This window comes from Suncus etruscus, chromosome 13 (genome assembly GCF_024139225.1).
Source record: "Suncus etruscus isolate mSunEtr1 chromosome 13, mSunEtr1.pri.cur, whole genome shotgun sequence".
Lineage (NCBI taxonomy): Eukaryota > Metazoa > Chordata > Mammalia > Eulipotyphla > Soricidae > Suncus > Suncus etruscus.
This window is the reverse complement of record NC_064860.1, coordinates 88,769,253-88,796,894: the sequence shown is the minus strand read 5'-3', so window position 1 is coordinate 88,796,894 and position 27,642 is coordinate 88,769,253. Positions and strand designations below refer to the sequence as shown.

Here is a 27,642-nt window from a genome sequence, read left to right as displayed (position 1 = left end):
TAATACTGTCTAATTTAGCTCTTATCTTTATTGTTTTTAATTCTTTTTATCTCTTTTTTATCTTTTTGAGTGGTTTCCATTAATTTAGAGCGCTCTGATTAAATTTTTGGCTGCTCTCATCTGCTATTAAGCCACTCTGTTGTATGTTCTGCTTTATGATTTCCATTTGGACTTTCCTCAATTTTGTTTTTCTCTGACAATGTCTTTGTTCAAGTTCTTTTTATGGATCTCTTCATTTTAGCAATTATTACTAGGATTGCTGCTATGAAGTTTTCTTTAGGTGGCTCGCATAGCTCTGTGAGTAATTTCTATGTTTAGTCATCTTTAGCCATTGGTGTGGAGGAGTCTGTTTGTATCTCCATTATTTGTATGCAGTGTACCCTATCAACTTAGACCAGTGATGGAGTTAGTGTTTAAATAGGCCTGCAATGTAATGGGATTCAGGATAGTACTCAGAGGCACCTGTGTGTCACATTTAAGAGGGTGACAGTGCCCAGGAACTCATACTTCATTGATTTCTCCAGACATGGTGGAATGGTCCAGGTGGTGACAGAATTTGCTATCTAGGACTGGCCGGAAACATTTTAATTCCATGAAAATTTTTATTTTATATTTTATAGTCCTAAAAGTATATTCAGTCCTACTAGTTATACCATATGTTTGACCATTGTATATTGGCCTGTATTTCTACTCTTTGACTCCAAAGGAACGATTATTTGGTAAATAGAACAGTTGCAGAGATTGAAAGTAAACACAGTCAAAACACAGGATTGAATGGGGCAGTGGAAGCAATCAGTCCATTGTGCGTGCAACTCAGTGGTGGTAGATAAGAAAGGAAACAGTATGCATAGCTCAGGTGTGCTTTAGGAGGAAGTAAATGTTAGCAAATACCATCAACACCATTTTTGAACTTCTTATGTATGTAAAAAGTATTGTAATAAAAGCAAGTTCATTATTTTTACTAAATTCTAATACATCTCTGAGATCTATACTATCACTGTTTACATTTTACTAACAAGTCAACTGAAGTCATGCCAAAGGTTCTAACCTGTAAACTAAGCCTTTTATCATGGGGTATGCCCCCATTTTTGAACTTTTGCATGTAAAAATTATTGTAATAAAAGCAAGTTCATTATTTTTACTAAATTCTAATCCATCTCTGAGATCTATACTATCACTGTTTACATTTTACTAACAAGTCAACTGAAGTCATGCCAAAGGTTCTAACCTGGAAACTAAGCTTTTTATTATGGGGTCTGTCTCCAGGGCACGTAGAATCATTGATGTCGCATGTACATCTTCAGAGTGGGGAACCGCATATGCAAAAACTTGGCATTAAAGGTTCATTTTGGTAGTCATGAAAGTCCAAGAAGGTTATTAGGATTCGAACTGAGTCTAAAAACTGGGATTGGACAGGATCCTGAAGGACTATCTTTGTATTGCCTACTAAATCCACTTGGATTTTAACCTGAAAAAGGGAGAGGAGTGTGAAAGTAGTACACACTTGAATTTAGAACAGTTATTTTGGGAACTGTAAAATACATTGGTACTTAGAGGAGGAAATGTTGAGTCTGAAGGCCTGGAGCTCTTTAGGAAGGTATCACATATTTCAAGGGAGAAAAGATGAATATCTAATTCATTCATAAAATAGATATAAGAACCAGTAGGTTAAGCTTACCAAGATTTCTCTCTGGCTAACTACCTCATTCCTGCTCCAGATCTGATTGGTAGAGGATCAGGTAAAGAGGTTTTTGGACATCTTCATTTTAGGTAATTATAAAACATTCAAATGGAAATGCACCACAGACTGTTGACTTTCCAAGTTTGCAGTTAAGGAGAAAGATGGATCCCCATTTAAATAAAAACGTGTGTAGGTAGTTAAAAGCATCGAATTCGGGAAAATAATTTCTTTGGGGTAGAGCTGGGCAAGAAAGGTTGTACTGGGCTTGAAGCCCTTAGGAACACTAATACTGATTGTGAGTCAGTAATAAATTTCAATAAAGAAAGATAGTTGAAATGGAATGCAAAAGCAGTTGGAAAAATTTTAAAATCAGGAGATATCATAGAGGGCAAGGCACAAGAGCAGAAATGAGCTATCCCTTGACTTAAGAACTGTAGACTTAACCTAAAGTAAAGACAGAAAGTAAACCAGGCACATTGCTTATCACCAGAGATTGTTGGTGACTTTGATGAGAGCTAAGGCAATAAAGAGATAGAGGGAGAGAAGTGGAGGCCAGATGGCAGAGATATAAATACTGAATAGGAGTGAACAAATGCATTTTTATTTTTCCCTTAACCAGGGAAAGACTAACGTCTAAAAAATATTTTTTTTTTAAAAACAAATTAAGGTGCTTGACTTGCATATCACTGTTAGATCTCCAGCACCACTTAGGGTCCCCTAAGCAACTTCCATAAATAATCCCTGGGCACAGAGCCAGGAGTAAGCCCATAAAATAGGAAACAAAACCAAACCTATATGAATAAATAGAGTGATTTTCAGAGATCAGATGCTCTTAAAAGTGGTGGATGTAGGGCTGGAGAGATAGCACAGCGGTAGGGCTTTTGCCTTGCATGCAGCAGATCCAGGAGGGATGGTAGTTCAAATCCCGCCATCCCAAATGGTCCCCCGTGGCTACCAGGAGCGATTTCTGAACTCAGAGCCAGGAGTAACCCCTGAGCACCGCTTGGTGTGACTCAAAAACCAAAACCAAAACAAAACCAAAAAAAAAAAAAAGAGAGAAATTGGTGGATGTGGAGACAGAAAGGGAAACTTTCTTCAGTTAAGGGATTGTGAAGAAGAGGAAATGAGGGTGAAGGAAGTTCATATAGCTGGACTTGCAATTAAGAGTGTAGGCTGAAACTATTGTACACTTCTCACTTCTCTAAATTAAGGGAAAGATCTTTGGGGAGTACTAGACAAACTCTTGCAGGGTACTGATCTAAGTTCTTACAAAGGAGAGAATATTTAAATGAAATATACGAAAAAGCTAAGAATGAATGTCTAGATGTATGGGACTCTTATACTTTACCATTTTTTTCCTAGTAGCAGTGGAAAATTGCTTAGATGTCTAAAGGAGTGATTGTTGCACATTATTTGTTCATATAGGAAGATAAAAGTAAGGGACTAGATAAATAGTACAAGCATGTGGCAGTTGCCTTGCGTGGTTTGATTTGGTCCATGACATCCCATGATTTCTTGAGCACAACCCAGAACTACCCCCAAACAGAGAACTAGGAGAACCCCTTTGGGGTATGGCTTATTCCTCTCCAGCAATGGGCATCACTCTCCTAAGTGAAGATCCTAAACTTCAAGAATAAGTTGTCCATTTCTTTTTTTTTTTTTTTTTTTTGTTTTTGGGCCACACCCAGTGTTGCTCAGGGGTTACTCCTGGCTGTCTGCTCAGAAATAGCTCCTGGCAGGCACGGGGGACCATATGGGACACCGGGATTCGAACCAACCACCTTTGGTTCTGGATTGGCTGCTTGCGTGGCAAACACCACTGTTTGCCATGTTAGCTCTTAACATGGCAAAACATCTCTCCGGGCCCAAGTTGTCCATTTCTTATCGTTGTATTCCCCATATCATTTTGTAGTGCTTGAGATCAGGTAATATGCAATACAAGTCTGTTGCATTCTAAGAATTTTAAGTTGGACTTATTATGCTGTATGTAGCTAGCTACATTCAGGACTCTGGTATAAAATGCTTTAATTTGGAATTAGGGTCAATATTGATATAAAATGATTTTTTAATTTGCTTGATTTATGTATTGTAACTCTAGAATAACCAATAGTTTTTCTATCCAAACCAATATTTGTCTATTCTTACCAGATTTAGACTACTGTCTAAATTTCTTTCTTCATCTGCATTCCTTACTTGTCCTCTGTTCATCTTTCATTCATTTTACTCTTTTAGAGGGAGTAGTAGTATGCAAAAGAGAGAACACCCAAATCAGATAGCTTTTCTGGTTAACAAGAATTTTATTTTGGTTTGGGGCCACAGCCAAACCAGTTGTGCTTAGGACTTAACTCCTGGCTCTGCATTCAGGAATTTACTCCTGAGAGTGCTTTGGGGATCATATGGGATGCCAGGGATTGAACCTAGATGAACCACATGCCAGGCAAATGCCCTACTCATTGTACTGTCTCTCCAGTCCTTGGGGAAAAATATTTTTGGCAGTTTTTAGTAAAATTGTAGTTAAGAGTGGGAGGGTGGCTTTTTGTTTGTTTTTTTTTTTTTTGACTATCTTTACTTTTTATTTGTAAAAAGAGTTGGGGGCAACGTACTGAACAGAATTTATTCCTGGTTTTGTGCTTAAGGATCATTCCTGGCAGTGTTCAGGGGGCAATGCAGGAATTGAATCAGGGTCAGCCTTATCCTCGGCAATGCCTTAACTCCTAAGCTGTTTCTCTGGTCCCACATATGTATTTTAAGAGATCCTTTTGTCTTGGGACCATACCAGAATCATCATACCAGTGATGCTCAGTGTTTATTCCTGTCTCTACATTCAGGAATTATTCCTTGTGGTGCTTGGGGGTTGAACCTAGGTGGGCTGTCTTGAAGGCAAGCACCTCACTGACTGCATTGTTGCTCTGGGCTTACGAGATGATTTTGACACAATTGTGAAATGAATGCATTTAAAAGGTTTCATTTCATTCACTAATTTGCAAGCAAGCTAGCAAGTTGGTAAAACTCTCTTGGTTTTAAAGGAAAGTCAGAAGAGTAGGCTTATTTGTAGGCAATAAAAATGCTGAAATGAATTTCTTAATAGATGCAAATTGGTTAGAATCCTCAGGGCAATAAAATGTAAATTTTTTAAATCCTCTCTTCTACCTGGTAGAAATCAATTGGAGAACAAAACGTATTTGTGTTTCTTTGGACATGAATAATTTGTATTACCATCTATTTTTCTATAACTTACAAAATTATAAAGTATACAAGAAACCACAGGGCCCTGTAGCATCAAATATTCCCCAAACATCTGTGAGACAATGCCTACTACATTACAAGGGCATTCTGTAATCTCTGTCCACTTGGAAGTGGTTCATCATATTTCTAATGTGTTCTTTTATTTTTTTTTAATCCCAGCCTTCTAGTACTTTCTTCTTTCTTTGTATCCACTCTGTACCTTTTTCTCAGGGGAAATAATTTACAACTTCAAGGTTTTGAAGACTACAATTGCAAATCTTAGTTTTGCATAGGTCTTCCTAATATTTAGAGACTGGGAAACAGGTAAACTTTGGTTAACTACAGGTTGCTTCACACAGCATTTTCTCAGGAATATAAGAATTTGGGCCTGCCTGTACAGATGATAAAAAATAACATGCATTACCTAGTTTTTAATTGTATCATCCTGAAAATTTATAGTATATGAGAGAGCATTGGCCCATATTACCCCCCCCCTTTCGATGCTCACCACAGTTCCATAAAGTTGCCTAGTGTTTATTTTTGATCCTCTTAACAGAGAGCAAACCAAAGCATAGAACAACTAAATAAATCGCTTAAGGTTGCATTCTGAAAAGTCAAAGGCAGAATTAGGACTTTGGTATCAAATTCTGCTAACCATCCCAGCATTCCATTTAATAGTCATTTACTGAATAAGAATTAAGTTCCTTTAATAATAACATTCTGTGCCTCTGAGCAATTTCTTTCTCCATTTATAGAGAAGGAACATATCTTAAAGTGGATATGAATCTTTCTGTTTTATTAGTGTTTACACTAGTGTCTAGGTTTTTGAGCTGGAGAAAATGGAAGATGGCTATTAATTTTTTCTCATATTCTTGCCCATTTTAAGTGATAGATGAGTGACTGAAATTGTTTTCCTAACCTTTTCATTAGAAGGCAATAGTTTTTCTTACTGAGAGGAATTTTAGAGAATATACCATACTATTAGCAGTAACTGCTCATTGTTGCGACTTATTGCTTAGGTCTACGTTGAGCAGTGTAGAGCTCATAGGAGAACAAACTACTTGTATTTCTTCAGAATTTGGAACATTACAATTTGGAGATTGTTCAGTAGTTTTTATAAAACATGGAAGTGGAGAAGACCTTTCAAGTGTATATAATCCTTCATAATTCTCCCATACAAATGTATATTCTTGTCTGTATAATGAAAAATGTTAGCCACTGAGCCTCTTCCCTTCTCTGTCTTTGTCTTAAGACTTTGCATCCTTATGGGAAGATGTAACGTGTTTCTCTAGACTTACTTCTGTGTTAATGTACAGTGGAACCAACATTTTGGTAATGCAACTTGTGAAGATAGAGATAAACTCTGTATCAGTTTAGTAATTTCTCTAAGGGGAAAATGTATGGAGGCTGAGTCTAAGTAGGATTTTTGGCTTGATTTCTTGTTCAAAATTTCCCATGGCAAGGACAATATGAATTTTGTATAAATTTAATATAAAGGTAATTACTTCAAAGCTTTCAAAGCCAGGTACTAAACCGTCGTGTTCCAGCAAGGTTGCTGAATTTATTCCCAAGATGTTTGGCGATGTATGCTTTGTCTGCTGAGGATGAGTAAGGAAAAGCTATATTGTTTATCAGCTGTGCAGGTTAATATTAAAGTCATTTGCTGCTCTTTTTCATCTTGCCAGCTTTATTTATAGTGGCCTGGCTAAATTAATCAAAGCTCTACTCTATAGCTTCCAAAGATTTCTTTAAACACACATTAAAAAAAATCTTACAGATCTCTATAATAAACTATTTTTCTTTGCTTTTCCAGGTTCAGCTCAGCTAATCTTTAATACGACCAAATCTGTAGACTACACCATTTGCAATGAAACTGTTGTCATCCCCTGCATTGTTATTAATGTGGGGGGAAAGGACATTTCTGAGATGTATGTCAAGTGGAAATTCAATGGCACGCGCGTTTTGAACTTTGATGGAGCCAAGCAGGAGTTTAATATCAGCTCTAAATTTCCGAGTGCAAGGATCTCACAACCACATCTGCTGAAGGGTATTGCCTCCTTGAAGATGGATAGAAGGGACGCCGTTGTGGGAAACTACACTTGTGAAGTGACGGAATTAACCCGAGAAGGCGAAACCGTCATAGAATTAAAATACCGTGTTGGTAAGTTTTCCATAACAACTTCCCTTCCCTTTTGCCATGCAACACCCTAAGTTTATTAGAAAGGAAACAAAATGGAGCTAGGAACTTCTTTGAATCAAAAAAAAAAAAAAAAAAAAAAAAAACAACCCAAAAATCATAGGCTCTTGCTAATAAAAGTTTGTGTGTTGCGTAGCAGCTTTAAGATGACAAACTTTACCTTGTTTGTTTTTCTAATGCTCACACTTCGCCCTCTTTGTTGTTTTAATTTTATATCAGGTAGTTCTAAAAGTTTTGGTCCAAGGAGAATTCTTGGGGAATAAATGGGGTCATGTGAATCACTTAGGATCGCCTACTCTGCATTTGTTTGCTGCTATAAAAAGTATTCTTTGATGTTATTTTTTTCAGCTTTTCTCTCTCTTGTTTAACCTTATGCTTTGAACAAGGGCTGGTAAGTCAGTGCCTTGCTCCCCCTGGGAAGAATAGATAGAGAAGGAGAATCAAGAGATTAAAAACCAGGTCATCATGGATGATTTGTTGAGATTTCTTGTGCTTATTATCTGGGGTGTGCTTTTCCATGGCTAGAGGAGCTGGGGATAAAGTTAAATTTGAATTTCACTTTCTTATAGCAGAATGATTCTGCCCTTTTTTTCATGAGTTGGTGAATTGCTTAAAGTAGTTCACTTAATACCCTTTTCTTCCCTTTCCTCTCCTCCCACCTTCCTTCCTTCCTTCCTTCCTTCCTTCCTTCCTTCCTTCCTTCCTTCCTTCCCCTTCCTTCCTTCCTTCCTTCCTTCCTTCCTTCCTTCCTTCCTTCCTTCCTTCCTTCCCTCCCTCCCTCCCTCCCTCCCTCCCTCCCTCCCTCCCTTCCTTCCTTCCTTCTTCAGATAAACTCTTCAACGCATGCATTTGCACTGTGATTTTCTAATTTGAAAACTCTATTTAGAAGCACCAGACATATTACTGATCTCCAGATTAGACCATACTTTCAGATACTCCACTTTAGATGAGACCAGAAAAATTAAATTGAACTGACTACGAGCCTTCTATCCTTGTAGTTCTTAGTGTTATGGAAAGTTTGTTACTGGATAGAAAATATAGTGTTTAGTTTGGTGGAATATTTTGACATTGCTTGGGCCTAGGAATCAGGAGGTCTAAGTTACATCCCTCATTCCGCAATTTAAGTATTCACTGATATGATCTTGAGAAGCTGCTTCTTTTGAGTCCAAGCTACTACTTCTCTAAAATGGGGATGAAAATAGATCTCTTCATTTATGTGTTCAACTGCCTAATGAGTATCAAATGAGATCCCTTGTGAACAAGTTCTCTGTAAACTCAAGTTCTTTGCAAATGGTAGTTGTGTTCGTTTGATTTTATTTAATGAAATACAATATAAATTTGCAGAAACTGACTAGGGGTATTGTACAAAGGACTTTTGATTAGTGGAGTGTGAGGAGAGATGAATTGATGTAAACGAAAAGAATTTTAACGCTAATTTGCTCTGAACTCTTTCATACATATCTTTTGTTAATTTGATATTAATTGGGAATTAGGAACTTTTTATTTAGTATACCTTTCAGCAGGGGTCTAATCATGTAGTCATATGCACTGAGTGACTGGAATAAAATTATTTAATTGTTGATTATAGTTCTTAGCTAAAATCTCTCTGAGGGGGAAGGTACAGTTTCATAGGAATGAAAAACAAGATATGAGAGCACAGTAATTTTGGAGTAAGGTGTAGATCACTGAAAGGTAAAGTAGTAAACTCAATATATGAGATAACATCAGAAGATTGACTAAAGATGGAAGACAGAGCTCCTAATTTCATGTATTGTTGTTTTGTCTTCATATTTTTTAAAGGAGCAGGTAAAAAATAAGAGCTTTGCTAGCCTTTTATCCAGGAAAATTTAAAAGTAGTAGTTTGCTGTAGAAAACTGTACCAAAAGTTTTAGACATTGGCTTTTTACCTTTTGCACCACTTTTATTTACTTATTTTTTTGTTTTGGGGCCATATCTGGCAATGTTCAGAGGTTCCTCCTGAATCTACACTCAGGAGTGACTGTTGGTGGTGCTCAAGTGACCATGTGGGATGTCACGATCGAATCCAGGTCAGCTGCATGTAAAGGAAGCACCCTGCCTGTTCTGCTATTGCACGACCCCTCACTTCTATTTTTTTGAAGCAATAAAATACTCAGAGAAAGAACAGAGAGGCATGTTGTGTGTACTTTTTACTCACCCCCCCCATGATTACTTCTTATGTAACTCTAATACATTATCCAAATGGATAGTTTGCCGATGGTAAATATATTTTATGTACATAATTGCCACCACAATCAAAAAGTGTGAATTTTTATTATATGTTGATCTTATGCTTTACCCAGTTAGTTATAGCTCCAATCCCTAACCTGTAAAATTGTACTTCTATTCCATATACAGAATCTTGTTATTTTTCTAATGTTATATAAGTGAGTATATACCTTTTTGAGGTTTATTTTTTTCTTTTGTTTTTGGGCCACACCTGGTAACACTCAGGGTTACTCCTGGCTTTGTGCTCAGAGTCGCTCCTAGCTTGGGGAACCATATGGGATGCCAGGGGATCGAACCGGCTCCATCCTGGGTCAGCCGCATGCAAGGCAAACACCCTACTGCTGCGCTATCACTCTGGTCCCCGAGGTTTATTTTTTAATTTAGCACAATTTTTCTGAAATCTAAGTTGTTACTTATCTTAAGAGCTCTCTCATTCTTGCTTCTCAACTGAGCAGTATTCAGTGGTATGGGTGTATGACTATTCACCTGTTACGGATATTTTCACTTGTACTTCATTTTGGTTATATTTCAAATGAAAAGTGTATGCTACCATACATACCATATCCACAAAGTGTCAATATCTTTACAACCCTCACAGTTCTCCAGTGGACCCTAATTGTCATTTGATCCTAGCCCTTAACCCCAAATCTTATAAACTCAGGATCAAAATTATTTACTTAGGTTTGGTTTGGTCTGTTTCTGTGCTTGACTTCTTTATATTTTACATATGAGTGAAACAAACTAATGTTTATCTTTCTTATACTGACTTATTTTGCTCAATATAATTCTCACCCATTCTATTCATCTTGTTAGCAATGGCAAGACTTCATCCTTTTTATGTTTTTAATAGTTGAATGGTATTCTATTTTTTCGTTTTGTTTTGTTTTTTGGGCCACACCCATTTGATGCTCAGGGGTTACTCCTGGCTAAGCGCTCAGAAATTGCCCCTGGCTTGGGGGGACCATATGGGACGCGGGGGATTGAACCATGGTCCTTCCTTGGCTAGCACTTGCAAGGCAGACACCTTACCTCTAGCGCCACCTCACTGGCCCCAGTTGAATGGTATTCTATTTTACATAGATACACATATGAATCATATATAACATATATCCTATCTGCTCTCTCATTTGTCACTGCCCACATGGGTTATTTCAGTAGTTTGCCTATTGTAATATTCAAGCATTGAGCGCAGATGTGTATTATCTTTATGGATTAATGTTCTTCAAATAGATGCCTAGGAATGGAATTGCTAGATCATATGTTAATATCCATTTTTAGTTTGTTTTGTTTTATTTTGATCTAAATACTGGTTTTCATAGTCGTTGAATCAACTTACATTCCTACCAAGGGTTGATGAGGCTCCTTTTTGCTTGAATTTGCTGCATTTTTGATATATGTCATTCTCAAGTGTGAGGTGGTTTCCCATTGTTATCTCTTATTTGCTTTCATGTCATATCAACATTGTGGTGATGGGGAAATTTTCATGTGCCTGTTGGACATGTATATGTCTTATTTAAAGATTGTTCAGCTCTTACATATTTTTTTGTGTGTTTTTGATTGTTTTCTTCGGTTTGTTTGTTTTTGGGCCACACCCAGCAGTGGTTGGAATATTTCTGGATTTGTGCTCAGCAATCATTCCTGGCAGGCTCAGGGGACCATATATGGGATGCCAGGGCTCGAACCTGGGTCTGCCTCTTGCCTCTTGCAAGGCAAATGCCTTACTGATGTGCTCTTGCATATTTTATTTTTTTTAAGTCAGTTGGATGAGTTTTGTCATGTATGAGATGAAAATATTTTCCCCCATTTAGCCAAATGTTTAGATTTTCATTTTACTGATCATGTCTTTCACTGTGCAGAAACTTTCAGCTGGCTATAGTTTCATTTATTTAATTTTGCTTTTGTTTCCATACTTTTGGAGTGATTTCCCAAGGACACTACTTAATCCATAATTGTTGAATATATTACCTGTTTTCTTCTATATATTTTACTGTTACAGATCTGACTTCCAAGTCTTTAACTCATTGAATTAATTTTTGTAGATGGCACAAGATAATGGTTTCATGTTATTTTTTTTGTATGTGACCATCCAGTTTTCCAGTTGACTTTTTTGGTATATTAACTGTATTTGCATGGCTTTCTTTCTCTACTCCAATTCCTATCCAGATTCATATTTTATTATATTTTTATTTTTATTTTTATACATATTTTTATTTCTGTTAGGTCACACTTTATTTTATTACAATACAAAGACTCCTTCCCTCCCTCCTTCTGCCCTTCACTTAAGGCTTTTGAAATGTAAAAACCCACCTAGACTTCATTAGTTCCATTTTGGTACTTTTGTCTGTTCCTGGACCCTTCTCTGGCCTGGGCGTGGATCTAAGGGAAATAAAGGTTGTTGATTTGGTGGTCTCCAACCTAGTTCATGGAGATTGAAAACTCCCTGAACCCGGGCTTTTCACTTGAATGTTGACTTGAATTGCTACTTCTTCGGAGTGACCTTGCTCCAGACCTGTTTTCCCAGGGTTGGATTATGGCTTGTGAATCCCAACATATTTCAACACCAAGCAATTCTAAATACTGTAATTTTATAATGTAGTTTGAAGTTTGGAAGTGTAATACCTGTTCTCTCTCTTTTTTTTTTTTTATTTTTCAGAATTGCTTTGGCTATTTATCTCTTATGTTCTGTACAAATTCCATAATTGTACTGTTTCCTTAAACATTACCTTTGGAATTTTTTTTTAAATTTATTTAAACACCTTAATTACATACATGATTGTGTTTGGGTTTCAGTCATGTAAAGAACACCACCCATCACCAGTGCAACATTCCCATCACCAATGTCCCAAGTCTCCCTTCTCCCCACCCGTCCCCTGCCTGTACTCTAGACAGGCTCTCCATTTTCCTCATACATTCTCGTTATTAGGACAGTTCAAAATGTAGTTATTTCCCTAACTAAACTCATCACTCTTTGTGGTGAGCTTCCTGAGGTGAGCTGGAACTTCCAGCTCTTTTCTCTTTTGTGTCTGAAAATTATTATTACAAGGGTGTCTTTCATTTTTCTTAAAACCCATAGATGAGTGAGACCATTCTGCATTTTTCTCTCTCTCTCTCTGACTTATTTCACTCAGCATAATAGATTCCGTGTACATCCATGTATAGGAAAATTTCATGACTTCATCTCTCCTGACAGCTGCAAAATATTCCATTGTGTATATGTACCACAGTTTCTTTAGCCATTCGTCTGTTGAAGGGTATCTTGGTTGTTTCCAGAGTCTTGCTATGGTAAATAGTGCTGCAATGAATATAGGTGTAAGGAAGGGGTTTTTATATTGTATTTTTGTGTTCCTAGGGTATATTCCTAGGAGTGATATAGCTGGATCGTATGGGAGCTTGATTTCCAGTTTTTGGAGGAATCTCCATATCGCTTTCCATAAAGGTTGAACTAGACGGCATTCCCACCAGCAGTGGATAAGAGTTCCTTTCTCTCCACATCCCCGCCAACACTGTTTATTCTCATTCTTTGTGATGTGTGCCATTCTCTGGGGTGTGAGGTGGTATCTCATCGTTGTTTTGATTTGCATCTCCCTGATGATGTGTGATGTGGAACATTTTTTCATGTATCTTTTGGCCATGTGTATTTCTTCTTTGTCAAAGTGTCTGTTCATTTCTTCTCCCCATTTTTTGATGGGGTTAGATGTTTTTTTCTTGTAAAGTTCTGTCAGTGCCTTGTATATTTTGGAGATTAGCCCCTTATCTGATGGGTATTGGGTGAATAGTTTCTTCCACTCAGTGGGTGGCTCTTGTATCCTGGGCACTATTTCCTTTGAGGTGCAGAAGCTTCTCAGCTTAATATATTCCCATCTGTTAATCTCTGCTTTCACTTGCTTGGAGAACACAGTTTCCTCCTTGAATATGCCTGTAATGTCCTGGAGTGTTTTGCCTATGTGCTGTTCTATATATCTTATGGTTTTGGGGCTGATATCGAGGTCTTTAATCCATTTGGATTTTACCTTCGTACATGATGTTAGCTGGGGGTCTAAGTTCAATTTTTTGCAAGTGGCTATCCAATTGTGCCAACACCACTTGTTGAAGAGGCTTTCCCTGCTCCATTTAGGATTTCCTGCTCCTTTATCAAAAATTAGGTGATTGTATGTCTGGGGAACATTTTCTGAGTATTCAAGCCTATTCCACTGATCTGAGGACCTGTCCTTATTCCAATACCATGCTGTTTTGATAACTATTGCTTTGTAGTACAGTTTAAAGTTGGGGAAAGTAATTCCTCCCATATTCTTTTTCCCAATGATTGCTTTAGCTATTCGAGGGTGTTTTTTGTTCCAAATGAATTTCAAAAGTGTCTGATCCACTTCTTTGAAGAATGTCATGGGTATCTTTAGAGGGATGTCATTAAATCTGTATAATGCCTTGGGGAGTATTGCCATTTTAATGATGTTAATCCTGCCGATCCATGAGCAGGGTATGTGTTTCCATTTCCGTGTGTCCTCTCTTATTTCTTGGAGCAGAGTTTTATAGTTTTCCTTGTATAGGTCCTTCACATATTTAGTCAAGTTGATTCCAAGATATTTGAGTTTGTGTGGCACTATTGTGAATGGGGTTGTTTTCTTAATGTCCATTTCATCCTTATTACTATTGGTGTATAGAAAGGCCATTGATTTTTGTATGTTAATTTTGTAGCCTGCCAACTTGCTATATGAGTCTATTGTTTCTAGAAGCTTTTTGATAGAGTCTTTAGGGTTTTCTAAGTAGAGTATCATGTCATCTGCAAACAGTGAGAGCTTGACTTCTTCCTTTCCTATCTGGATTTCCTTGATATCCTTTTCTTGCCTAATCGCTATAGCAAGTACTTCCAGTGCTATGTTGAATAGGAGTGGTGAGAGAGGACAGCCTTGTCTTGTGCCAGAATTTAGAGGGAAGGCTTTTAGTTTTTCTCCATTGAGGATAATGTTTGCCACTGGCTTGTGGTAGATGGCCTTCACTATATTGAGAAAGGTTCCCTCCATTCCCATCTTGCTGAGAGTTTTGATCAAGAATGGGTGTTGGACCTTATCAAATGCTTTCTCTGCATCTATTGATATGATCATGTGGTTTTTATTTTTCTTGGTATTGATGTTGTGTATTATGTTGATAGATTTACGGATGTTAAACCAGCCTTGCATTCCTGGGATGAAACCTACTTGATCGTAGTGGATGATCTTCTTAACGAGGCATTGAATCCTATTTGCCAGGATTTTGTTGAGGATCTTTGCATCTGCATTCATCAGCGATATTGGTCTGTAATTTTCTTTTTTTGTAGCATCTCTGTCTGGTTTAGGTATCAAGGTGATGTTGGCTTCATAAAAGCTATTTGGAAGTGTTTCTGCTTGTTCAATTTCATGAAAGAGTCTTGCCAAGATTGGCAGTAGTTCCTCTTGGAAAGTTTGATAGAATTCATTAGTGAATCCATCTGGACCTGGGCTTTTGTTTTTCGGCAGACATTTGATTACTGTTTTAATTTCATCAATGGTGATGGGGGTGTTTAGATATGCTACATCCTCTTCCTTCAACCGTGGAAGATTATAAGAGTCCAAGAATGTATCCATTTCTTCCAGGTTCTCATTTTTAGTGGCGTAGAGTTTTTCAAAGTAGTTTCTGATTACCCTTTGAATCTCTGTCATATCAGTAGTGATCTCTCCTTTTTCATTCCTGATATGAGTTATCAAGTTTCTCTCTCTCTCTTTCTTTGTTAGGTTTGCCAGTGGTCTATCAATCTTGTTTATTTTTTCAAAGAACCAACTTCTGCTTTCGTTAATCTTTTGGATTGTTTTTTGGGTTTCCACTTCGTTGATTTCTGCTCTCAGCTTTGTTATTTCCTTCTGTCTTCCTATTCTTGGGTCCTTTTGTTGAGCATTTTCTAGTTCTATTAGCTGTGTCATTAAGCTACTCAGGTAAGCTCCTTCTTCCTTCCTGATGTGTGCTTGCAAAGCTATAAATTTTCCTCTCAGTACTGCTTTTGCTGTGTCCCATAAGTTCTGATAGTTTGTGTCTTTATTGTCATTTGTTTCCAGGAACCTTTTTATTTCCTCCTTGATTTCATCTCGGACCCACTGGTTATTGAGCATGAGGCTGTTTAACTTCCAGGTGTTAAAGTGTTTCTTCTGAGTCCCTTTGGAGTTCACAAATAATTTCAGAGCCTTGTGGTCAGCGAAGGTAGTCTGCAAAATTTCTATCCTCTTGATCTTATGGAGGTATGTTTTATGTGCCAGCATGTAGTCTATCCTGGAGAATGTCCCATGTACATTGGAGAAGAATGTGTATCCAGGTTTCTGGGGATGGAGTGTCCTATATATATCCACTAGGTCTCTTTGTTCCATTTCTCTCCTCAGGTCTAGTATATTCTTGTTGGGTTTCAGTCTGGTTGACCTGTCCAGTGTTGACAAAGCCATGTTAAGGTCCCCCACAATTATTGTGTTGTTGTTGATATTATTTTTCAGATTTGTCAACAGTTGTATTAAATATTTTGCTGGCCCCTCATTCGGTGCATATATGTTTAGGAGAGTGAATTCTTCCTGCTCTACGTACCCCTTGATTAATATAAAATGTCCGTCTTTGTCCCTTACAACCTTCCTGAGTATAAAGTTTGCATTATCTGATATTAGTATGGCCACTCCAGCTTTTTTATGTGTGTTGTTTGCTTGGATAATTTTTCTCCAGCCTTTTATTTTGAGTCTATGTTTGTTCTTACTATTCAGGTGCGTTTCTTGTAGGCAGCAGAAGGTTGGATTGAGTTTTTTGATCCATTTAGCCACTCTGTGTCTCTTAACTGGTGCATTTAGTCCATTGACCTTGAGAGAAAGAATTGTCCTGGGATTTAACGCCATCTTTATTTCAAAATTTGGTGTGTCTTTTGGGTAGTCTTGTCTTAGATTAGGTCTTTCAGTTTTTCTCTTAAGACTGGTTTTGTGTCTGTGAAGTTTCTGAGCTGTTTTTTGTCTGTGAAACCATGTATTCTTCCGTCAAACCGGAAAGTGAGTTTTGCTGGGTATAGTATTCTGGGTGAAGCATTCATTTCATTCAGTCTTGTCACAATATCCCACCACTGCTTTCTGGCATTGAGTATTTCTGGTGACAGGTCTGCTGTAAATCTCAGGGAAGCTTGCTTGAACATGATTTCCCCTTTTGATCTTGCTGTTTTCAGAATTCTGTCTCTATCTGTGGGATTTGTCATTTTGACTAGGATGTGTCTTGGGGTGGTTTTTCTGGGGTCTCTTTTGGTTGGAACTCTTTGGGCATGCAGGATTTGATCACATATATTCTTTAGCTCTGGAAGTTTCTCTTTAATGATGTTCTTGACCATTGATTCTTCCTGGAAATTTTCTTCCTGGGTCTCTGGGACTCCAATGATTCTTAAGTTGTTTCTGTTGATCTTATCATAGACTTCTATTTTCATCTGTTCCCATTCTTTGAGTAATTTTTCTATTGTCTGCTCATTTGCTTTAAGTTTTTTGTCCAATCTCTCCTGCTGTATGGAATTGTTATGTATCTCATCTTCCACAGCACCAAGTCTATTCTCAGCTTCTGATACCCTGTCCCAGAGCTTATCCATTTTGTCATTCACTTCGTTTACTGACTTTTTCAGTCCTGTTAGTTGACATGTTATTTCAGTTTGGAGTTTTGTGATTTCTGTCTTCATATTTTCTTGGTTCTTATTAGTGTTCTGTTCAACTCGATCCATGGTTTCTTGGAGGTCTTTGAGCATCTTCCATATTGCTTGTCTAAAGTCCTTATCTGAGAGGTTGATTATTTGGTTGGTCATTATCTGGTCCTCAGAATTGTCATCTTCATTCTCTATGTCTGATGCTGGCCTGCGTTGTTTCCCCATTGTCACACTTGTATTGTTTGTTTTTCTACGTGTTGTGGTGTTATTCATTGTCTATATGATGCAGGCAGCTCACTCCTCTGGCTCCTCCCTTTCTGGATGGGCTGACTTGCCTCTAAGGGAGGGGAGTCCTCCGTGGATGAAGCCTCACACTGGGTCAAATCTTAGGCCCGAGCATGCAACAGAGAAGACGGTCCGGAGAGTAATGTTTGCTTCTGTGATATTGCACCGTTCTTAGTGTAATTTTTCCTTCTTGTTGCAATGGTGTTCTTTCCTTAGAAAGAGTGCACGGCCGCGTAGTGAAGCAGTGCGGCCGTGCTCCACTGGAGCCTCTTTTTGCCCCCCTCGCAAGAGTTTCACGCAAGAAGACAGTAGACAGACATAGACAGGTCACACTCACAGTTTTTCACAGTTGGGCCCCACTGGGCCGGTGTACTTTTGCGGATTTTCCCCGCCTGGTGTCACACACAGGGAGCCGGCTTTTGCAAAGCCTTGCCGGTTTTCATGCTCTATATTCCCTCCCTGAAAATGGCGTCTGGGCGAGTGAGGTTTCTGGAGCCTCTTTTTGCCCCACTCGCAAGAGTTTCACGCAAGAGGACAGTAGACAGACATAGACAGGTCACACTCACAGTTTTTCACAGTTGGGCCCCACTGGGCCGGTGTACTTTCGCAGATTTTCCCCGCCTGGTGTCACACACAGGGAGCCGGCTTTTGCAAAGCCTTGCCAGTTTTCCACCTTTGGAATTTTGATATGGATTTATTGCATTGTATCTGACTATTACTTTGGATAAGGTAGTTATTTTAAAAATGTTAATACTTCCGATCTATGAGCACAATATATTTCCATTTTTTTATGTATTCTATTTTACTATCAACTTCTTATGGTTTTTCAGGTGTAGATCTTTTTCCCGTTTGTTAATGTTATTTTCAGTATTCAATTATTTTGGATGAGATTGTGATTGTTTTCTTCTTGTTGTTTGCATATAGAAATGCATTACATTTTGTAGAATGATTTGGTAGCCTGTGACTTATCTAAATTATTTATTCTTTTTAATTAAAGAATCTTTGGGGGAACTCCCCCAAAGTGGTCCGAGGGCCTGAAGACCATTTTTGCGATACTGAGCCAATCACACTGCATGGTTCAGTGGTAAGGCCTGTTGATTTGGCACTGAACAGACACAGCAGTGCTGGAAGCCACCAGATTGGCCCTGGCAGTTCTTGGACACATCCAAGACTGATATTCATGTCAAGATTTTTTTTAGTAGAAATTTTAGGATATTTGTCACCAGCATGTAATGCTGATTTTAATTATTTTCAGATTTTTATTTCTTTTCATTGCTGAATCTCTAGTAAGGACTTTAAGTGCTCTGTTGAATTATAGTGGTAAAACTAGATTTCCTTGTCTCATACTTGATCTTAAAGGAAAAATTGACTTTTTTTTTCCACTATTGAGTGTGATTTTGCTGTAGGTTTGTCATAGATGGCTTTTATTATGTTATGCTCTTTCTATTTCCATTTTATTCCATTTTTGTCATAAATGGATGTGAAATATCAGTTTTATTCTGCATCTAATGCTATCATATGATTTTTATCTTTCCTTTTGTTCATGTACTACATTACACTGATTGATACTGTATGTTGAGCTAGTCTTGTATCCTTGGAATAAATTTCACTTTATACTGCTGTATGATCCTTTCAATGTACTTACTGTTAGTTTCGCTTTGCTAAGACTGTGAGAATCTTTGCATTGTTGTTCAATAGAGATAGAAATCTGTGGTTTTCTATTTCATTGCTGTCCTTATCTTCTTTTGCTACCAGAGTAATTTTTACCTTATAAAATGGGTTTGGAAGTATTCTTTCTTTTTCAACTTTTTGAAAGTTCAAGAATCAATAGTAAGTCATCTTTGGAGGTTTAAGGAAACTCACTAGTGATACTGGTTTAGTCCTGGGCTTTGTAGAAAATATTATTACTATTTCAGTTTCCTTGTTTATAATTGGTTTGCTTGGGTTTTCTGTTTCCACTTGATTCAGTTTTAGAATGTTGTATGATTCTAATAATTTGGCTGTTTCTTCTAGATTATCTAAGTTATTGTTGTAGTTTCTCTTTCATATATGATTATTATACCTTTGTCTTTTAATCACTATTGTGAGCCTAAGTAATTTATGTATTTTTCTTATTTTAAAGAATCAGTTGTTCGTTTCATTTTTTTAGGATTGTTATGGTTTTTTTCCTTTTTCTCTTCTCTTAAATTGATATTTATAGCCTCTAGAAGGACTCCTCCCATTTTTTACTTGTTTGATTTTTGCCCCATTTTTTTTTTCTTCTTTCCTTCAAACAGAACCACATAAATTGAACCATCTTTTTCCACCTCACAAATTGAGGGGGAAATAATGGAGGGCACTAAGACCAAACAGTCACATGAACATTAAGTAGAAATTAAAACAATGATCAGACTTAAATAAACACCAAGTACAAAGCCCGTATTACTCAATCTACAACAAGTTAGACACAGAGGGGACACTTATACTAGCAGCTCAGGGGGTAAAGGAGGATGCATGCTGGGAACAGGGGTGGAGGGAGGACAACATTGGTGGTGGAAATGCCCCTGATTCAATGTCGCTATGTACCTAAAATATTACTGTGAAAGATTTGTAATCCACTTTGGTCAAAATAAAAATTAAAAAACAAAAACAAAACTATTTTTTTATTATTTTGCACCTTTTAATATTCAAATGTAAATATACACGAAGAATAAAAATGGCTTCGTAGAGAATTCCCCTTAGTAGATATTGAAAAAAGTTGGCCATATATGGTGCTTCTTTGGAGCTCTAGGATCTAATAAGTGGAAATACTATCTATGAGTTCCAGTTTTCTATACCTCTGATTCTGTTGTTTCCAGGAAATGTGATGACTTGTTCCTCAGTCCTTGTGTCTCTGAGAAAGATTCAATTACTCAGGAGACACACAGCAGAATGATGACAGAAATTTCATTAAGGAAAATAAAACCATAAGACCTGAGAGTTGTTCAAAGTGGGCTAGCTTAAGACGAGGTAGCCCCATTGAACCACAATGCAGAGGTTTGATCTGACCATTGCTTTCTTTGTTTCCAATCTTAAGTGTTCCTGCCATTTTCCACTGATGTACTCATCTGTAAAGGTCTTGGGTTTTGATGTTTTTTCCTTTTTCTTTTCCATTTTTTTAATTCCTTCTTATACCTTGAGATTTCACACCCCAGGGTGTACTGGTACTAGGCAGTTTTCCTGTCAGTGTCAGCATTCTGGACAGCCCTGGGAAATCCCCTTTGATTACATAAACCTCCCATTCTTGCTCATGTATGACTAACAGCCTACTCTATCAGGAGCATGGGCTTGAATTTTAAGAGACTTTTCTGTGCATCACTATGTTTCTACTTTAAGAAAACCTGGATATATTAACACAAGTTCCCAAATTTTATATCTTTAAAATAGGAATACTATCTTTGATCACAGAATTGTTTGAGATGTAAATAGTACTGCTCTTACCAAGGATGCATCTTAGCAACAGAGCACCTGTGTTGCATGTTCTTTCTTAGTTTTTCTTTTTTTTTGGGGGGGGGGGTTCAGGTCACACCCATCAGTGCTCAGGGATTACTTCTGGCCCTGAGCTCAGAAATTGCTCCTAGCAGGCTTGGGGGACGTATGGGATGCCGGGAATTGAACCCAGGTCTATCCCAGGTCGGTCACATGCAAGGCAAACGCTCTACTACTATGATATCTTTCCGACCCCTTGTGTTGTATGTTTTAAGGCCCTTGGTTGGAGCTCCTGTAAAACACACACATATTCACGTACAGTGTGAATTGGGTACTTATTGTGTAAGTACCAGGAACTATGCTAAGCATTATTGGTTTCATAATGACTAAAATGTTATGTACTTTCAGGGAACTTATTACATTAAAAATAATACTAGTAGAATAACCTAACATATGTTTGAGCACATACCAAATACTTATACACAGATGAGAAAACAAGAGATATTTAGGATATTTGTTTGATGCCAGAGTCATAATAAAACTTTAATTTAAATCTATCTTTAAATCTATTTTTGCCACAATAATAACGGGTTCTGTGAAAAAAATCTCTTAAACAACTAAATACCAAATGTAATAATAATAATTAAAAATTTTTAAATAATTTTTTTTTTGGTGACTCTCAGGGGTTACTCCTGGCTATATGCTCAGAAATCACTTCTGGCTTGGGAGACCATATGGGACACTGAGGATCAAACAAAGTTGTCTGGGTCAACCGCACACAAGGCAAATGCCCTATCATTGTGCTACCACTTCGGTCCCTCTTTTCTCAGTTTTTACATATCAAGGCTTTGGCCACCCTGTGTTCTCATCAAGATTTTGTGGTTCTGTTCCAAGTTCACATGATTGTGGCCAAACTCAATTACTTGGGATGGAAAGATTGAGCTCCCTATTTCTTTGCTGGATGTCTGGTAAGGGCTTCTCTCAACTCCTAGTGGTTTCTTCCATTTCTTGCTACAAAGACTCTTCTATATTGAAAGTCATCAAAGAGAATCTTTCTCTTAATCAGTTCACATGTTGAATTTATTTTGCCCAGAAGATCCTCAATTCTTTTCAGAGTTTACTTGATTATTAGATCAGTCCTGTTCTTCTTAGGACAATCTCACTTTCTTAACGTCAACTGATTGGCTTAATTACATCAGCAGAAACCCTTTAACCTCACATCACAACATAGTCTTAGGAATGAAATACATCTTATTTGTAGACCCATCCCCCTAAGGAAGAAATATAAAAGGATTGATGCAATGGGAAGGGATTTGAGAGGCGAGTGTAATATTGTTTTTCATTAAGTAACTGAGGATTATAGACTGGCCAAGTTGGCACATCAAAAAGCTATTACAATTCTGAAATATCAAATTAAAATCTGGTTTGAATTTAGTATTGTAAACATTGTGGTGATCTTTTGTGAAAATTTTTATTCTCTGTGTCTGTGAAGGTTTCCCATACATGTGTTGGAATGAAAGGCATCCTTATTGACAAGGATGATATTCTCCACTTTATTTTGGGAGGGGGGAGTTGGTGCTACAGCTGGCAGTGCTCAGGGATTACTACTGCAAATGTTCAAGTGGGCTCTATGTGGTATCAGGACTCTAACTGGAACCTGCCAGGCAAGTATACAAGTCAAGTGTCTTACCCACAGTACTATCTTACCAGCCTTTTTTACCCGCCTATCTTATACTTCTTTATTTTATTCTGTTTTGTCCCATTTTATACAAGATAGATGACATTCTAAATTTTAATCACATTTAGGATGGAAACAAATTTTTTCTTTTTTGGTTTTTGGGCCACACCCAGTGACACTCAGGGGTTATTCCTGGCTATGCATTCAGAAATTGCTCCTGGCTTAGGGGACCATATGGGACGCTGGGGGATTGAGCCATGGTCTGTCCTAGTCTAGCATGGGCAAGGCAGATGCCTTAACCCTTGTGCCACTGCTCCAGCCTCCAGGATGGAAACAAATTTTAAACTTATTCATAGACCATACACTCAACATCATCTCTCTATCTTACCACTAAAGAATTAATTTTTTTAGAAACTGTACTAAACCAAGAATTGGCAGCCTATGCACCATAGCTTAGATGAATAAGATTGTGAATACAATTGGAATTCAAACCAACTCCAAAAGTGGAAAAATATTTTTGCAATCTAGAAGTGGAAAAATATTTGATATTATTCTCAATTCATTTTCATTTTAAGCTTAATCTTTGTTCATTTATTTTGGGTCTACACCTCGTGGTACACAGATCTTACTCCTGGCTCTGATTTCAGGAATCACCCCTACAAAGGCTTGGGGAACTGAATAGGGTATGGTGGATTGAATCCTTGTCTGCTACGTTGAAAGCAAGCGCCCTACCTGTTGCATTGTCACTTTGGCTCATTAATTAATTTTCTTAAACCATCAAGATTCAGGTTGGAAAAACATCTTTAAATTAAAGAATTAAAGTCACCTGACAATACTGCCTTAATTAATCAGCAGCTTAATGAGAAGTCAACGCACTACCTTTCCCACCCCCCACATCCTATTTGGTTTCTAAAATGTCCAGTGATCCTCAGGCATTAAATTGCAGTGATATAGAAATGGCAAAGCAGGGAAGAGCCTGCCTGCCACCACCCATCACCACTCCAAAAACTTGCTGCTGATCATCGCTGTGGGTGCTGAGACCAACTCCCTTCCAGGAGCCCTTGCTGAAGCTGTGTAAGTGGAAGTGAAATAGAAACGGCTAAGCAGGGAGGAGCACTGCCACTTTACTTCTCAACTGAGCGCATTCTCTAGCCCATGAACCCCACCACAACATACAGCAAAAGCCACACTATAAGCATGTCAGTGGGGAAACAACACAGGACAACAGCATGTCTAGAGAATGAAGATGGCAGCTCTGATGACTTGAAAAGTACCAACCACATAGTTTGCCACTCAGATAAGGAGTTTAGAGTAGAAGTAAGGAGGATGTTTATAGAACTCAAAGAAAGCATAGATCAAGCTGAACAAAACACAAAGATAAAAATTGGAAAACTCCAAACTGTATTAAAAGGACTAAAAAACTCAGTGGATGAAATTAAAAGCCTCTCCAACAGAGTAACAGCAGCTGAGGACAGATTCAGGGAACTGGAAAATGAGATGCAGAGCAACTCCATACAGCAGAAGAGACTGGAAAAGAACCTTAAAGCAAATGATCAAACAATGGAAAAAATACTCAAAGAATGTGAACAGATGAAAATAGAAATCCTTGGGGCCGGAGCGGTGGTGCAGCAGTAAGGTGTTTGCCTTGCACGCAGCTGACATAGGATGAACCACAGTTGATCCCCCAGCTTCCCATATGGTCCCCCAAGCTATGAGCAATTTCTGAGCTCATAGCCAGGAGTAATGCCTGACCATCACCGAGTGTGGCCCCTAAACCAACCCCCCCCCCAAAAAATATAGAAGTCCTTAACAAGTTTAACAGAAACAATATAAGAATCATTGGAGTCCCAGAGACCCAGGAAGAATCAATAGTCAAGGACATCATTACAGAGAAACTATAAGAGCTAAAGATGGCATGCAACCAAATCCTGCATGCCTGAAGAGTACCAGCTAAAAGAGATCCAAAGAAAAGCACCCAAAGACACACCCTAGTCACAATGACAAATGCCACAGATAGGAATATAATACTGAGAGCAGCAAGATCAAAAAAGAGAAATTACATTCAAAGGAGCATTCTTAAGATTTACAACAGACCTGTCACAAGAAACCCTCAAAGCCAGAAGGCAGTGGTGGGATATATGACAAAACTCAACAAAATGAATGCTTTGCCTAGAATACTGCACCCAGCCAGACTCACTTTCAGGTTTGAAGGAAGTCTCCATAGCTTCACAGATAAACAGCAGCTCAGAAACATTACAGACTCAAAACCAGCCTTAAAAGAAAAACTGAAAGGTCTACTTTAAGACAAGAAAGACCAACAGACACAAAAACTTCTACACAAAGATGACACTAAATCCCATGACAATGATTTCTCTCAATGTCAATGGACTAAATGCACCAGTTAACAGACACAGAGTGGCAAAATTGATCAAAAAGCTGATGCCAGCATTCTGCTGCCTATAAGAAACACATCTAAGTAGTCAGAACAAACATAGACTTAAAATAAAGGCTGGAAAAAAATCATCCAAAAAAAAAAACAACTTCCTTAAAAAACCTAGAGTGGCCATATTAACATCAGTTGACACAAACTTTATACTCAGAAAAGTTACAAGGGACAAAGAAGGTCATTTCATACTAATTTAAGGATATATACAGCAGGAAGAAATCACTCTCCTAAATATATGTGCACCCATTGAGGAACCAGCAAAATATTTAATACAGTTGTTGACAATCTGAAAGAAGATATCAATAGCAGCATAATAATAGTGGAAGACCTCACACTGCCCTGTCACCCCTTAATAGGCCAACCAGACTGAAACCCAAAAAGAATATACTATCTCTGAAAAGAGAAATGGAAGAAAATGGACTACTAGTATATACGTATACACACACACACACACACACATGCACACACACACACACACACACACACACACACACACACACACACACACACACACATATATGGCACTCCATCCCCAGAAAACTGGATACACATTCTTTTCCATTGGGTCATTTTCCAGGATAGACAACAAGCTGTACTATAAAACATAGCTCCATAAAGTCAAGAGGATAGAAATTTTACAGACTAACTTCTCAAATCACAAGTAAAATTAGAAATGAACTACAAAGGGTCACAGAAGAAAAAATCAAAAACTGGAAATTAAACAACTCACTGCTAAACAGCCAGTGGTTCAGAGATTAAATCAAAACATTTCTGGGAACAAATGACAATGAAGACACAAACTATCAGAATTTTTGGGACACAGTAAAAGCAGTATTAAGATGAAAATTTATAGCTTTGCAAGCACACATCAGAAAAGAAGAAGGGGTCTACATAAATAGCTTAATAACAGCTTTTAAAATTAGAAAATGATCAACAAATGAGCCAAAAATAGGTAGGCAGAAGGAAATAATAAAGCTTAGAGCAGAATCAATGGAATGGGAATAAAAAAAATTTTAGAAAGATCAACGAAAGTAGAAGTTGGTTCTTTGAGAAAATAAACAAGATTGATAAACCACTGTCAAAACTCACAAAGAAATGGAGAGAGAGAGAAACTTAATAAACTGAATCAGAAATCAAAAGGGGGAGATCACTACATATACTGCAGAGATTCAAAAAATAATCAGAGACTACTTTGAGAAACTCTATGCTATGAAACATGTGAACCTGGAAGAAATGGATAAATTCTTGGACTCCTACAATCTTCCCAGGTTAAACAAGGATGATCTAGCATATCTAAAGAGACCCATCACTATTGAGGAAATTAAAAGAGTAATCAAAGTCTTCCCAAAAACAAAAGTCCAAGCCCAGATAGATTCATTAACAAATTATTTCAAACCTTTCTACAGACAATTTCTCAAAGAAGAAATACAAATGGCCAAGAGGCACATGAAAAAATGTTCCACATCACTAATCATCAAGGAGATGCAAATCAAAACAACAATTAGGTACCATCCCATGCCACAGAGACTGGCACACATCACAAAGAACAAGACAATCAGTGCTGGCTGGGATGTGGAGAGAAAGGAACTCTCATTCACTGCTAGTGGCAATGCCGTCTAGTCCAGCCCTTATGGAAAACAATATGGATATTCCTGCTCTTCTGTTTGATTTTGGCTCTTTTCACATGAACTCAGCCCAAAGGGTTTGACCATGTGAAGCCATGTTCAAAGATGGCCACAACCCCTTCTAGGGGCACAAATTTCAGTAATACAGGGGAGTTGAAAACTTGTATCACTCCCATCCAAGGCCCAGAACTGAAACTTTGTTACAATAAACAAAAACCTCGGCCTCTTCAAAGACTTATTAAAAGTCTAAATTGGAAAAGGAGGAGAAAAAAGACTATTGAAAATGGACTGATTTTCTGAAAATGACCTTTGGCTTGAATTTGGATTTCAACTTTGAAAACTTCGAACTGGACTTTTACAACTCTGGACATCCAAAAGCGCCCTGTGAAGATGTGGGCCATAAGCTGCTTCCAAAGTGCACCCGGAGGAAAGAAAAGGCAGCGGTGAAGCCCGTCCAGCATCAAAAAAAGCAGTGAAAAGCTCCAAGCGGTGGCTCGGCTCCACCCTCCAAATTACAAAGGTGAAGTGGCTCGAGCGAACCGGCCTGCAGAAAGTTTACAGAAGCCACGTGGTGAGATCAGCGTGGGACAAACCAGCATCTGAACTTTAAAAGTTTACAAAAGCCACGTGGTGAGATCAGCGTGGAACAAATTAATCATTTTAAGTATAGGAACTAAGCGGGTAGTCTTATATTTTACTCATAGTTGGTAATGGGATAAGTTTTAGTTAGTTAGTGGTTAAAAAATAAAAATAAAAGGGAGGTAATACAGTTTAGCCCATTTAAACATCTGATTTCTAACCACCTGCATCTTTGTCTTAGTCATTTTCTTTATAATTTAAATGTGTTTTGTTGTCTTTCATAGTTAATAATTTCAATTGCAAAATGTTTTACTGTGTATTTTAATGTACTTAGCCTGCTTTTAAAATGTATGTTAAGCATTTATGCTGTAGTACTTGTGTATAGGAAAGGTTTTTAGGAACAAAAAGTTCCCCCAATATAGTTTAAAAGTATAGGAACATGAAAGTTCCGGAATAGTGCTTGGTAAAAAAGCATTAATAGAATTTTAGGTTACAAGTGTATAGTATATTTTGCAAAAATGTTATGTTTTTGAAAAGGGCTGGTATATTAATTTTCACTTTATTACGTTGTTGTATGAAAA

The 27,642-nt window shown here is 37.7% G+C and overlaps 1 protein-coding gene across 2 annotated transcripts in view; it reads left to right on the top strand.

The window, feature by feature from the left end:
* The window catches only part of CD47 (CD47 molecule), an 81,599-nt gene that overhangs the window by 8,245 nt on the left and 45,712 nt on the right, over positions 1–27,642 (top strand). For both annotated transcript variants that reach the window (XM_049785687.1, XM_049785686.1), the window contains exon 2: positions 6,720–7,067. In XM_049785687.1, coding sequence (XP_049641644.1) covers positions 6,720–7,067 — 348 coding nt within the window. The remainder of the gene's footprint in view (positions 1–6,719; positions 7,068–27,642) is intronic.